General features: G+C 34.4%; 1 protein-coding gene across 1 annotated transcript; it reads right to left on the minus strand.

Moving 5' to 3' along the window:
• Window positions 1–4,292: 4,292 nt before the first annotated feature.
• On the minus strand, window positions 4,293–9,087 carry LOC126886142 (zinc finger MYM-type protein 5-like). Its single transcript, XM_050652990.1, has 3 exons — window positions 8,967–9,087; window positions 7,872–8,711; window positions 4,293–4,312 (listed from the first exon to the last, which is right to left on the minus strand). Exons 1-3 carry the CDS (start codon window positions 9,085–9,087, stop codon window positions 4,293–4,295), a joined length of 981 nt encoding a protein of 326 aa, XP_050508947.1.
• Between the last annotated feature and the right edge of the window lie 6,672 nt (window positions 9,088–15,759).

Raw genomic sequence — 15,759 nt, forward strand, 5'->3', positions numbered from 1 at the left:
TTCGTTCAACAATTGGGTTCGTTTTGGAGATATTTAAATTTTGTGACAGTTAGTAACTTTCTGCATTATGGTGTTTCATATCACAGACGTTTTATTTTACTCACCATGTTTAATAATTACTATTTTTAAGATTTAAATTACATTTATTTTATAATAGATACATATGATTTGATAGAATTTAATTCAGATGTTGTCAAAAATCTAGGTAGTTATATTTAATAAATATTGATTTATTTTATATATCATTTATTAATATTTCTTAATATTAACATTTACTGATTTAATATATTTTAAAGCAGTGTAAGGGTGTAGGGTTGTGTTGCAGAGGTAGTACCTTTTATCGGAACGACCACATCGAGTGTCATAGACGGGAGATGGTTCTTGATAACTGGTCCTCGCAAGACACCTAACCCTCACTTATGGCTCCAGGTGCCACACCCCGGGTAACTGCATTGGTCTGCAGGCTAAACTAAGTGAGGGTAACCAGATATGGTGAAACTGTAACGTCTGTACCCAGAGTGGGCGGTTACAAACGGCGTCTGACCCAGAGTGGGCGGCCGAAACTCAAGCCAAGAGATGGCATGAAGGAAGGCAACGGGATATCCCTTCATTACTTATTATCCCAAGAGAATCACAATGACGTCATTTAATTATAAAATTTCCGTAGTTATAAACAGTTACCCAATCGGATCTCCGGGGGGACGCAGTTAAATGATAAAAGCCTAACCCAATTGAACTTACGAAGTAAAATGACGATCGGAACATAGAACGTGCAAAGTTTGTATGAAGCTGGGAAGCTGACTAACGTAATCCAAGAAGTAAAGAGATTGAAGATAGATGTCTTGGGGATAGCAGAAACATGGTGATCAGATGTAGGAAGGTGTGCTGTCGAAGGGGCAGTTATGTACTATTCTGGAAACCAGGATAAAAACCACAGAAAGGGAGTAGGTATAATAATCACGAGCAAATTATCTGCATCTGTAATACAGTTCTTCCCACTCTCAGACCGTATGACCTTACTTAAACTGAAAGTCAGTCCAGTCAATATCAACATAATTAAGGTTTATGCCCTAACATCGGACTCAACAGAAGAAGATATAGAAATGTTCTACGCAGAACTTAAACAACTGCTTAGTAACGTGAAGAGACATGAAGTAAACCTCATAATGGGCGACTTTAATGCCAAGATCGGGAGAGGTAGAGACGACGATTTAATAGGCCCGTACGGTCTGGGAGAGAGAAATGACCGAGGCGAACGACTATATCAATTTTGCCAAGAGGAAGATATGAAAATATCTAATACCTGGTTCAAGCTACCACCTAGACGCTTATATACATGGAAAGCCCCAGCGGACCGCCCCGAGAGTATAGTTCGAAACCAGATCGATTAAATAATGGTTAACAAAAGATTTGGATCATCAATAACTAGAACTTGTACATACCCTGGCGCCGATGTTCCATCAGACCATGTCCTTCTCTTAGCAGAAATAAAAATAAAAATCACTAATATGAGACCTAAACCAGAACCAACAATAGAATATGCTAAACTTAAAGATGAGAATACCAGAAGAGAATTAAGTATGAAATTAAACAAAGAACTAACAAAGAATACAAAAGTAGAACTAGAAAGAGAAGTTAATTTGGATAACACTTGGAGAGCCATAGAGGAAACAAAGACGGATACAGTTAAAAAAGAATTAGGTTATAAACAAAAAATTCAAAAGAAAAGTTGGATGACTGACGAAATCCTGGCAATGTTCAAAGAAAGAAGAAAACATAAAAACCAAGGGAACCGAGACAAATATCGAGAACAACAACAACGCATAAGAAGAGAGATAAGAACGGCAAAAAATAAGTGGCTAAAGAAACAGTGTGAGGAAATGGAACAGTTACAAAAACAACATGATGACCACAACCTACATAAGAAACTAAAGGAGGTAGCTGGAATATACAGAAAAAAGAAATTTTCTAACTTAAAAAATAAACAAGGAAAAATGGCACAAGATGATAGAGAGAGAAAGCTCATATGGGAAAAATACATCAAAAATCTCTTTGCAGACGAGAGGCCTGAGATAGAAGTCGTTCTGGAACAAGTGATAGATATTAACAACCTATCTGGTCCCGAGATCACAATTGAAGAAATTACTAGAGCAATAAATACCTCGAAAGACAAGCAGTTGGACCTGATAAAATTCCTGTTGAGTTACTCAGATTGTTAGATGAAGAGGGAATTACGATACTCCAAAGATTTTTCAACCAAATCTATAAAAAAGGAAAATTCCCTGTCCAATGGCTTGTATCTACCTTTATCCCTTTGCCAAAAAAGAACAACGCAACAAAGTGTTAAGAGCACCGACTGATAAGTCTGATGAGCCATTCTTTAAAAATATTCCTCAAAGTTCTTCACTACAGAATCTCCACAAAATGCGATAAGGTATTGGTTGCTCACAATTTGGATTTCGAAAAGGCCTGGGTACCAGGGAAGCACTAGTTGCAACCCAAGTGCTAGCTCAGAACTGCTACGATCAAAGGAAAGATGTAATGATGTGCTTTATAGATTATAAAAAAGCCTTCGATCGAGTACAACATCATAAACTCGTACATATACTAGAACAACTCGACATAGATCAAAAAGACATTCGTTGCATAGAGGCTCTTTACTGGAATCAAACAGCTGTCGTCAAGGTGGATAATGAAACAACGCAAGCTCAAAAAATTCTCAGAGGTGTAAGACAGGGATGCATTCTCTCCCCACTACTGTTCAATCTATATTCAGAAAGTATCTTCCAGGAAGCTCTTGAGGAATGCGAAAGCGGCATCAAAGTGAATGGTACCTGGGTCAATAATATACGATATACGGATGATTCGGTCTTAATAGCAGACAATATAGAAGACCTCCAAAACCTTCTTAATAAAATTGGAGAGCATAGCGAGAACATGGGACTTAGCATCAACATAAAAAAGACGAAGTTCCTTATAATCAGCCGTCAATTATGTCAACATCAAAATGCAAGACTAGCATATAACAACCAAGATGTAGAGCGCGTAAGAAAGTTTAAGTACCTGGGAACCTGGCTATGTGAAGACTGGATGTCGGATATGGAAATTAAATGTCGGATAGAAAGAGCCAGAAGTGCATTCGTGAAATTCAGAAACATCTTTAGGAACTCTGACTTTGACCTAAACCTAAGATTAAGATTCACAAAATGCTATATATGGTCGGTGCTTCTATATGGCATGGAAGGATTGACTTTAAAAATAAACACAATGAATAAGCTAGAGGCATTTGAGATGTGGATCTATCGACGAATCCTTAAAGTTCCCTGGACCGCAAGAATAACAAATGAAGAAATCCTGAGAAGAATTGGTACAGAACGACAACTGATGTTCACAATTAAACAGAGAAAAACGGCATACCTGGGACACATAATTAGAAATGAAAGATATCAGTTTCTGGAAACCTTAATTGAAGGAAAGATCGAAGGAAGAAGGGGAGTGGGCAGGAAGAAAATGTCATGGCTCCGTAATGTCAAACAATGGACAGGACTAAAAAACATAGGAGACCTAATACATACTGCAAGGGATAGAGAAAAATGGTCAAACGTGATCGCGAACATCCATTAGTGGATTGCATAAGAAGAAGAAAGCAGTGTAGAATACCTGGGAAAGTGATCGAAAATCCTTTCCTGGCGCCCATGATTTGTTTTGTTTTTATCAATTATTCTTCTTCATTCATTTTCAGTACATTCATCTTATTTTAATACTTTATTCCTTAGTCATCACCACTATCTATTTTGATCTACTGTTTGTGACAGGCATGCAAATCAGCCGTATCCCTCATTGAGTGTCAAGTTGTCGTTCTCTTGCATATCCTGCTAGCGTAACTATCTCCAATTCCATCTCTTTCTATCCCTACTGCTCTTTGTAGTTCATCGTACTTTCTTCATCTTTTATTTCTCTATACAAATAGTACTTTAATATTAGTATTTTGTTTACATCAGCTTCTCTAGTAGAAGCCTCCTTCGTTTTTTTTGTCACATTAGCTGGACATATCTATTTTCCTACTTCTGTTGGAGTTTATCTTTCAAGTCTTTATTTTATAATTCTCATATCCGTTACACATACTACAACAGAAGTCTTTTTTTGTTACACTATGTTCTCTAATATTTTCCTAATAATAACAAATGTATTTTTTTATAAATAATCTATAACATTTAATAAATAAAAAGCCATCAAAATATACATTTACTCTTAGATTTATTATTATGTTTGTCTGCATTCCTTGTCAATATTTAGTTTATTCGTACAGAATCTAAAAAATGGGTTATAGATTTAAAATCAAATTTATTTTTTCCATCTCTTTTGTGCTTAAGTCAGCAAATTTTTCAACAACTAAGGTAAGGAATAGTTGAGTTATAGATATATCGATACACCAGTTCCAAGGAGTAACAAGTCTGAATTTTAGTGATTCAAAGCTAAGTGTTGGAAAGTGCTTTAGTCGCCAATATTTACAAGTTCCAAAGGATAACAAATCTGTAATAGTCTTCTGTGAATATGGTATACTCATATGTGAAGATAGTCGATGATGGTATACTCATATGTGAAGATTCACATATACTCTATGTGAAGATGGTTTATATTTTGGCATAAATCGGTATTTTTTTAGTTCCAAAGTGTACCAATTCGACTTGTTACCCTGTTATCTCGTAACTAATGATTCCTGACTTGTTACACTTTGGAAATGGTATATTCATTAATATCTGTTCTCTGAGCTTCATAAAAAATAAGATGCAGTGCAAGAAACAGTGCTATGAAATTTTTAACGTTTCACAAATATTTAATATATGTAATATAAACTTTCCACATCAACCAATTGACGGCATTCTTGGAGCAAAAGAAGAATATTGTAAAGTTATAAATATGATATCTTTATTTATTACCTTCAAACCATTATTTTACCCAATCTCTTTAGATCGTGACCAGCTGTTACCTTTATATTTTGCATTACCATATTTTCTTTTTTTACAACTAACTATTCTATTCAATTATTATTTCTCTCTTTTTAATTTTATTAAAAGTAAAACTTTCACTTGTCTTTACCATATTTTCTTTTTTTATAACTAACTTTTCTATTTAATTATTATTTCTCTCTTTTTAATTTTACTACAAGTAAAACTTTCACTTGTCTTTAGCAGATGTCGCCGCGACATCCACAACATCAGGTTATTTCATTGTGAATCGATATTGGCCGTCCGAATCTTAGTTGTTCAGAGAGAATCAGATATGCACTCTCTGATGATTGAAACCGGTTAGGGAGCTTTTGGTACTCTCTGAACAAACTAAAATAAGACGGCTCTTGTTTTGCAACGAAATGATTATTCATTTATATTAATTTCACTCTTTTTCTGAGTATGGGGCACTAATCTTCGTTAGAATTTTACTACGCTGGACAGGTGGGAAGTGAGATGCAACTGTTAGATCTCCCTCGGGCTTCTTTGCTCCGGAAATTCATTGGTTTGCAAATTTTAGAAAGCCCGTAGGTGTTACCAGGAGGTCGGTCTAAATAAAGTTTCATTTTTGATATTATTTTTAATTTTATTAATACTAAAACTTTCACTTATTTAGCAGATGTCGCCACGATATACACACCATCAGGTTATTTCGGTGTGAATCGATACTGACCGCCCGAATTTTAGTTGTTCAGAGAAAATCAAATATGCACTTTCTGTTGATAATCCTACCGAGGATTAAAACTGGTCAGGGTGCTTTTGGCACGCTCTGAACGAATTAAAATAAGACCGCTCTTGTTTCGTTTTTCAACGAAATGATTATTTATTTATATTATTTTTTTCTTTTCATTTTTTACTAATTCCGCTCAATTTATGGAAATATCCAGAAATTTTTGGATTATTCATTCCCCTCGCCCAGGGACGTAACTAGGCCGTATTTCACCCGGGGCAAGAAATGACTTTGGCGCCCCCCCCCCCCCGGCCAGATGCCTCATGAGTCATACAAAGACTCAACCACCCTAAATACCAATGAACCACAAAAAAGTAATAAATTGCTTTTTTTCACAATTATTTATGAAGTCTTCGTCTAAAAGGAGAAAGGTATGGTAAATAATTGCTCAATGTAAGATATTAAATAATAATTATTTAATTTCTTAAATAGATGATAATTACATTTTTGTACAAAATGAAAGCCCTAAACAAACTTTAAAATGAAACTTTTCGGGCTTTTTTTGCTGCAAATGTTTTAACAATGTCATCAAAAGATATTGCTGAAGCTATTTTGTGCTCTATTGATATGATGGCCAAGTTGGTTAGTCGTTGTTGTCCTGTCAAGTTCCTGATGTAGTTTTTTATTATTTTCAGTTTACTAAAACTTCTTTCATTTGATGCGACTGAAACGGGAATTGTAAGAAAAAGTTTCAAAGCTGTGGTTATATTGGGATAGGCATCATGGAGACCGTTTTGGCAAATATAAACCAAAAGGTCGAATGGAGTAGCCTTTTTCATGTTAGAGCCTAAATCCAATGCATGGTACTTGAAGCTTTCCACTTCTACTTCCAACTCACTCTGATCCAAATCATCCTTGTAGGTAACAGCCAGTTCGTTAGCATGGGTCTTTAACTCCTTTTCAGACATTTATTCCAAATTTAGCCCCATTTAAGAAACCAAATAAAACATTCACATTTTGGATGGCTTGTCGCAGTTCAGAAAGAATCCTGTCTATAATTTGTATAGTTAAGAGCTCAAACTTTTTTTCCTCTGATAGTTCGTTTGATTCATCTTCTGCTTTTTCGTCAAACATCCGCTTCTTTTTCCGCTTGCGTACTTCTTTGAAGTGTGGATCTATGTTGATCTTTGCTGAAATATCTTTAGCCTCCTTTACTGCATCAGCTGAACAAATTGACCGTTGAGCTTCAAATTCTGTGATCAATTGACTGATGTGTCTTGCCGATCTATCTACGGTGATGTCCTCCTTTTGAAGAAGCTTGTTGACGATGTCAATGCGGCATAATTGTTTATACCAAAAACAGGAGAGAACAACAAACTCAAACGTACTAACATTTTTTAGGTGATAGTTCGCTTCTGTTTTCGTTTCAGGTGTTGTTAGTGTACTGGATTTTAGTTCATTGAGGGCATCTACAACTTTTTCTAAGTGATTATACACAACAGTCACAGCTTCCTTCTTCGTCGACCATCTTGTATTACTCTGTAGTTTTAGAGATAGAGGGACATGTTTAGATAAAACCTCCCATCTATTGGTGGAGGAAGCAAAGAAATTGTGCAGACAATTAAGAGTGCCGAAGTAGGTCTGTGCCTCTACTGACAAGCTAGCAGCATTTGCACCAACCAAGTTAAGGGAGTGCGCAACACATGGCACAAATAAGGCCAGAGAGCTTTCTTCTAGGATTCTAGCTTGAACACCCTTATACTTGCCGGCCATGTTTGATCCGTTATCATAACATTGCCCTCTACAGTTTTTTATATCTAAACCATCAGTTTGTATTTTGTCCAATATTTTTTCAGACAGAGCCAAACTACTTTTTTCACTAACTGTTATAAAACCAATGAAACTTTCCACAACTTCCGGACCCTCTTCTGTGATCTTTACATAACGTAGAACTTGAGACATTTGTTCTAAATGACTAATATCTGGTGTACAGTCAAACATTATTTAATAATATTTTGAAGCTTTTATTTCTGAAAATATGTGCTCTCTGATTTTCCCAGCAATGATATCCAAAAACTCGTTCTGTATCTGAGGAGAAAAGTAGCTCACTTGCCCTTTTTTATGGCGAGTAATATGCTCTCTTAACTGGGGATGATAATGAGACACTAACTCTATAGTATTTAAGAACCTACCACATCTAGGGTCCCCAAATTCCAGGCTTTCATTAGAATTAGAACCCCGTAACGGGCTATCTTGTTTAGCTAAATTTATGATAACATCAATGATAGCATACAGGACCCCTCTCCAGTGCGCTTCCTCAAGCGCTATCTTGTCTTGTAGCTCTCTATCAATTCCAGTACCTTTATTTAATGATGACTGCAATGATTTCCATGAGCAAAAACACTTTTTGTGAATGAGTGAATTTTCATGCTCAGGAATTCGTTGATTCAATTTTTTCCACTGAGTTAAACCCTGCTCTTTAGCCAAAGCAGAAATATTTTGTTCTGAGTTAGAGCGGGAAAATATTTTACATGGAATGCAAAATAAGGGATTTTTTGATTTGCTGTATGCTAACCATGTGCGGTGGATCTTCTGGCCACCGGACAAAGTTTTTGTAAACCAGTCTTTGGTTAGTTTTCTACCATCTCTTAAGGTGTTACTTAAATCAGGCTCTACACTTTCTTCCTTTGATAAGCCTGATACTATGAAGCACCTTTCTGTATCCGATAAAGCTGTAGGCCATGTTCCCGGATCTTTAAATTCTATATCAAAATGAGTTGTATGCTCACCTTGCGCTATATCCATTGTCAGAGCTGTAGGAACGTCATCCTCAACAGTCTTAGTGCACGGTTGGATAACACTATCTGCATCATTTTCGCCTTCATCACCTTGTAATGATATTGCTATACATGGGAGATCTTCTAGTTCGTCTACTTCCATCGAACTGGCAGCCTCCACCTCGGTTAAACATTCCTCTTGAACCGCTTCCGGTTGTTCCTTACACATATCACTTGTATTGCAGCTTCCATAATCTGAAAAAAAAATTAAAATAAACAACTTAAAATTGAAATATTTAATAATTGTGTTTATTTTTAAACTCGAATATACCAATTGAATAACAAGATGTACCGTAGTTTTTTAATCAATTTAATCAAAATCATATGAAAAAACGGAAGTTTACCGGTACATTTTGTTTTGTTAAGCTTCTTATGCAGAAAAGTATCTATTAACTGAAATACAATAGTTTTTATTACAATACCATACAATTTAAATATCTTACTACTCACCTTTTCCTCTCGAGTCGTTAACATTAAGCCATGACGATAACAGGGCAGAAGATTTCTGAGCTACTTTTTCTCTTTCTTTAGCTCTTGTACGAAATTCAGAGCCGGATGGTTTTTTTGACATGGTTTTAAATATAAAACTATCAATATTTTAAATCACTGTGGCACAACGTGTCACCACGACTGGCAGACTCAGACTGTCTGGTTAGTGCGCGAGCCGTGTAACCTCACCCGCACTCGCAAATCACAGAGTCAACAACCCTGCATTATGCAGGGTCGTATGCAGGCTGCATACGACCGCTCAAGGGCAAGGCTACTTCGCGCCTCGCGTGGCATACGTTTACGTTGCCTTTGTTATTTTTGTAGATCTATTTCATTTCTAATTTATATTATTATTTAGTTTTTTGTTTGTTTTTTACTAAATTTGCAAAGACAAATGTACTCCAATCGGTCATGATATTTTAGAGAACTAGGAAAAAAATTTCACTTTTTTGCCCGTTTGGCGCCCCTCCAATTTTGGCGCCCGGGGCAGCCGCCCCGCCCGCCCCCCCTAGCTACGTCCCTGCCCTCGCCACACGCCTCGTCTAGAAGATTGGAATAATTCTCTCGTCGATAGAGTTGCAACAGTTTTTGGTGGTAAGAATAAATGGGAAAACGTACGCCATAATCCAAGCTAGTAAGCATAACTTTTATTTATAATATACACTTGTTTTACATCGGAAAAGGTTAAGATTACTTTTATTTTCAAAACAAAAGCTATATACATTCATTTTGTTTTTATTTGAGGCAGTTGATGTACTATATTTTTTAGATATATGTACCTACTCGGTGGTTGAAAATTTGCAACGGTAGTTAAAAGGTATGTAAATGATACCTCAAATAATAAAATCAATAATTTTTTTTAGTCTAATGCCTTAATGACAAGTTGTATTAAATGTGCCTAGTAAAATTACCAAAACTTTACATCTACATGTCAAACATGCCCTCGCGTGGTACACACTCTTCATTGTACTCAGTCGCAAATGTTAAGTAAATATATTAATTTATTTTGTGCTCTGTTGATCAACTTCTGAGTTCGACAGAATATGGCTGCCAGTTACTACACAATCAAGTACACGTGCTCATAACCAATATTAATTGAAACTTAAAAGTAACAGATTTATTCACATGCAGTTTATCAACCTAGCAAAACTGCATTAATTAATACAAAAGTTGAAGTGTTTAGTTTTGAAACTTTATAGTTATTTATGGATTAGTATATATACAAATGGAAAGTTTTTAATCATAATTAATGAATATACACGTATATTCTAATTGATTGTTTTTCTTTTTTCAATTAAACAGGTCTGTAATATAAAATTTATTTCAGATAATAAGAAATGGCGGATTTTTTTATGGTAGGGGAGCAAAGTATGCTAAATGTGCAGTCACTCAAGCGATATGGGGACTTATTGAGTTGTGAAGAGTAGGTTCAAGTGAAGGAGGCCAAGGCTCGATTTGGGCTGTAGTGCCATTGGATGGATGGATGGAAGAGTAGGTCCTAAAACCAAAAAAAGTTAAGTTTTCCATTTTAGTGGGGACTTTCCATTTTTAATTTAATTTTCCATTTCCAACAATCGTTTTTTTAGATTATAGCGCCATCTTTCCATAATTCTAAAAAATGTCTCGAATAAAAGTTACTTATTTTCACGTAAGGAATCCAAATCTGCAATAAAAATGGGGGCTCCCATTTAAGTTTCTAAAGTAACCCCACACCCCACCTCCGAGGGGGGTCGTGTTTGGTACCATTCGGTAGATTTTTCAAAAATATTGAATAGGTGTATTTTTCAGTTTTTCGACATGATGTTCATTTCGCGAAATATCGTGGCATACGTATCGTTTTTAGTATCATTCGATAGATTTTTGAAAAAAATTGTGCACGTATTTTTTAGTTTTTTGATCTGTCATTCATTTCGCGAAATACTCCCTTTTTTTGTGAAACTTTGGGACGCACCCATTTCCTTACGCCCCGCTGCCTGGCTCAAATCATCAGATTTTTGAAATATACACTGTTTTGCATGTACTTAACTTACCTTATCTTAATCTGACGATTTCGAGTTTAGATTTTATTTTCGCCCCCCCTCCTTAAGAACTCCTCTGCATTAAGATCAAATATATGGTAGAGGTACATTTTCAGGGTAAAAGGTTTCTCATCATGTAATAATCTGACGCGCTCGAGTAACTGCAAAAATCCCCGCTTGGGCTCCCCTACCATTATGTTACCCCAGTCAATCTAGAAAAAAATCATCGATTTCACGTAAAAGTATTATACAGGCTTTAGAAGGTTTTATTCTAAATGATAGATGGGAGGGTAACTAATGATAACTTCATGAACACGTACAGCTAATAATTATGCTTTGCTTATTTTGTTTCAAATCTTGTTTCAATTGCTTCAAATAAATGTTGTAGCTGTTAAAAAGTTCTTTAGTCTACTAGTTTACAAATTAAAATATATAAACAATTAACCGAGACAATTGCAAAACGCCCTCATATTTGCAGTATTTATAAAATTCTATGCAGTTTTTCAATTGTTTATATATTTTAATTTGTAGACTAGTAGACTAAAGGACTTTTTAACAGCTACAACATTTATTATAATGTGACTACTTGAAATTATCACAATTTAATAAGTGCGCTAAATTTCAACCGGATCGACCAAATAGTTTGTTAAGTTATTCAATTTGTTTATCCCAGAAATCAATTGTTTAAACAACTATTCTAGCCGACACAGTGACTCTAGAGGTATTTAGCGGATTGCCCCGGATGCCCCTTTGAGGCTTCGGCTCTTAGATTTGTTAAATAAATTCCACATTTTATCAAAATTGTTATTAAAAAAATTTAAAAAGACCTGACTTTTAGCTTATAAACAATTAGAATAACTTAGAATAACATAAAGTATTGTTACGAAAATTAAATAACTGTTATAGAAAAATCAAATCAATTGATTTTTCCGGGATTTTACCTCGTATAAGGTCATACATTTTTAATATTTACCGGCATAATATGCAATCCATAAATTGGATCTAGTGTTGCCCAAAATCAGTCTTGGTCTTGCAGTCTTGGTCTTGTTCTTGCATTTTCGCGACCAAGACCAAGACCAAGACCAAGACCGCCTAATTTTAGCAAGACCAAGACCAAGACTGACCCTGCAAGATTTGAGCAAGAACAAGACTAACCCTGCGAGACTCTTGCGTCTTGCAGTTAGAATCGAGTGTCATTTAGGTAGTATAATATTTCGGGTATATGTTTAGATGCATAGAGACTCTTTGAGACGCCAAAAAATATGTAACAAAAATGTGTAAAATTGGACTTATGCTCATTACGAACAATACAATAAGCATACATAGCGAATCAAAATATCGATTAAAAGAACATTTGCACATTTTATACGTACTCAGAGGTCATAAGTACTATGTAAAAATAAAACATTTTGAGCATTCTGCCCCAGCAGACGATTATTTCTTCACTCTGAAATTTATTGTCCAGATTTTGATAATAGCGGCCACAACATTTTAAAAATATTATGTCATCTCAGCTTAGCTGACAAAAAATTTAAAAATATAATACATATTACAAATTTTGTCGGCCTATAGACTAACATTGTTTGTGCTGAGTGTGCGATATCAGTTACATACCAAAATTTGCTGAAAATGCGCGGCTATTTTCGACTAACTATCAATAACAGTCTATTTCTATTATATTTTAACATAATGAACAATAAACAATAAGTTTCTTTCTTTGATATGCATATCTTTCGGCGTTTATGAATGACGCCAAAACATGTCTAACAGACACATGTCTGCTAATCGCGAAACAGATTATGTTACCTTCTCAGTTTTCGGTATGCTTATCTTTGATAGAGAAATTTAAACTCATTATTCTTTTTAATCGCGCAGCAGACTACAAACAAAAAATTAACAGTTTAAAATGAATTTCATTGACACTTTCGCATTTTAAACTTACAGATGACGTCTCTATTTTCATGCTTTTGTAAATTACTTTAATCATTGTAGTATTTGTTATTCAAAAGTAACGAGACAAATTATTAACAGATAATTCCGGCTACTCTATAAACAAAATACAGAAATATTTAAAGTAACGAAATAACGGTAGGGTATTGGACTATTGGACTAGGGAAAGTAACAATATCCTACTTAGGGTATTGGATAGTAACGAGTATAAAGAATTGTCATCATCATCCATGGCCTTACAACTATTCGTGAGTCTTTGCCGCGTTTACTATTGCCTTCCATGTTTGTCGGTCCTGTGCCACTAATTCCCATTGGCGCACTCCCATTTTCTCTAGATCTTCTATAAAGAATTGTACTTTGTATTAATTCCTGGTCAAAAAAAATTAATATAAAGATAAAGTCTTAGTAACAGTAACGTCAAAGCAATTGCGTACTGTTCTGTATTTTAATTTGTATTGCATTTTATTTCTTACTTAAATAAATGGCAAATTGTATAAGTCTTTTATTCCATCTCATACAGGGTGTCTGCGTTACTTGGAACCATATGGGAAACTTTTTTAATATCAATTTTACGAAAAAAAGTCATTATTTATAAAGTGCTCTGCATAATCTAAAACCTAAGATTCAATCATCAGATATCAAATTTTGTCAACAGTATACGAGGTGTGTCAAAAAATAACTACATTTATATTTCAAAATATCAAAAAATTTTAGGATATTAAAAAATTTTATGATGAAAAGTTATTTGTAATTAAAAACCATATTCAAATGTGCAATAACAGCCTTCTACTTGAAAAAAAAATTTTCTGAAATTTTCCTAAATTGCCGATTTCGAACATCATTTTTATTTATTAGACATGTAATAACTCTTTTATTAATAATTTTAGAAAAAAAAATTATTCTTCATAAAAATCTTTGCATGGTCTAAACCTTAAGATCCAACCATCAGTTATCCAAGTTTGTTAATTTTATACGAGGTGTGTCAAATAATATGAATTTAGAAAGAATTTAAAAAGAATTCTTTCTAAATTCATATTATTTGACACACCTCGTATAAAATTAACAAACTTGTATAACTGATGGTTGCATCTTGAGGTTTAGACCATGCACAGATTTTTATGAAGAATAACTTTTTTTCCTAAAATTATTAAAAACAGAGTTATTACATGTCTAATAAATAAAAATGATCGGAATCGGTAATTTTGGAAAATTTCAGAAGTTTTTTTTTTAAGTAGAAGGCTGTTATTGCATATTTGAATATGGTTTTTGATTACAAATAACTTTTCATAATAAAATTTTTTGATATTTTGAAATATAAGGGTAGTTTGCTCTTGAGTGAAATTCATATTTTTTGACATAATATGTCAAATATTATCTCGTATACTGTTGACAAAATTGGATATCTGATGATTGCATCTTAGGTTATAGACATAGACTATGCAGAGCACTTTATAAAGAATGACTTTTTTTTCGTAAAATTGATATTAAAAAAGTTTCCCATATGCTTCCAAGTTACGCAGATACCCTGGATAAGGTGAGGGTCGATCAATCCCTTTCTAGACAGATAATAGTCTTTGAAATACAGTCAATTTTATGTCATTAATTTGGTTTTTTGTATTTTAACCATGTTTTGGCACATGTAAGCTTATTAAATGCAAACGTTTATTAAGAAACTGACTCCCGTGGGCCATGGATAGCTCAGTTAGAGCATTGGCACGGATCGCTTAGATCGTGCCGATCGTGGGATCACACTTTACCCAATGTCAGTTTACACATTTATTAATTTTATTGGTCATTTATATGGCTATGTTAATTCAAGATTAAAATGTGCCTACTCTGTTACAGTGTACAGATTCTAAAGGTGCCGGTGGGGGATGGTGTCTATGCGTAGTGTTATAGTCGGTGTAAAGAGAGGGTCTATTCGAAATGATGAAATAGCAAATAATATAACATTTGTTATTTCATGATTTCGAATACTTTTTCTCTCTTACACCGACTATAATACTGCGAATAAACGCCATCCCCAGCGGCACTTGTAGAATCTGTGAAATGTACGTTGTAACTGCGAGACTTGCAAGACTCTTGCTGCAAGACCAAGACCAAGACCAAGACCGAGAGTGCAAGACCAAGACCAAGACCAAGACCAGGAGTATTGGCGCAAGACCAAGACCAAGACTTTCTAAGTCTCGTCTTGGTCTTGCATTTGGGCAACACTAATTGGATCATAAATGTAGATTTCAATATACGATATGTTCAATGTTTAGCTTGTAATATTTATAAATAAACGAAATGGTATGAAATAAAATAATAAAAAAATTTTTATGATTTATTAAAAAACAAAGTCTAATTATTTGATTTCTATTGGTCACATGCAACTTTTTTCATTCATAATGTGTATATAAGCTATAAACCAGATCATTTTCAAACGGTTTTTAATATGAAAAAATTGTTATTACTTTTTAATTAATTTTTAATAAATCTTAAAGTCAATAGCCAAAAGCTACAAAGTGATTCTTTGTAGCTGCAATGCGCTAAATATCTCTAAAGATGAGTCACTGTATGGGCTAGGGATGGCGGTTTTTGTCAAAACACCGGTTTTCGGTTATACCTGTTTTTCTTACTTACGGTTTAACCTGGCGGTAATAACCGATTAAAATAAGCGGTTATACCAAAAACCGGTTTTCGGTTTTTTGAATCAATATTCAATACCCAATAGGTTACAACGTTACATTTATATTGCACTTTAGTTTGTGTTACTCCTCAATACTTCACGTGTCCATTTTCAA

The sequence above is a fragment of the Diabrotica virgifera genome, chromosome 6 (assembly GCF_917563875.1).
Source record: "Diabrotica virgifera virgifera chromosome 6, PGI_DIABVI_V3a".
NCBI classification, from domain to species: Eukaryota; Metazoa; Arthropoda; class Insecta; order Coleoptera; family Chrysomelidae; genus Diabrotica; species Diabrotica virgifera.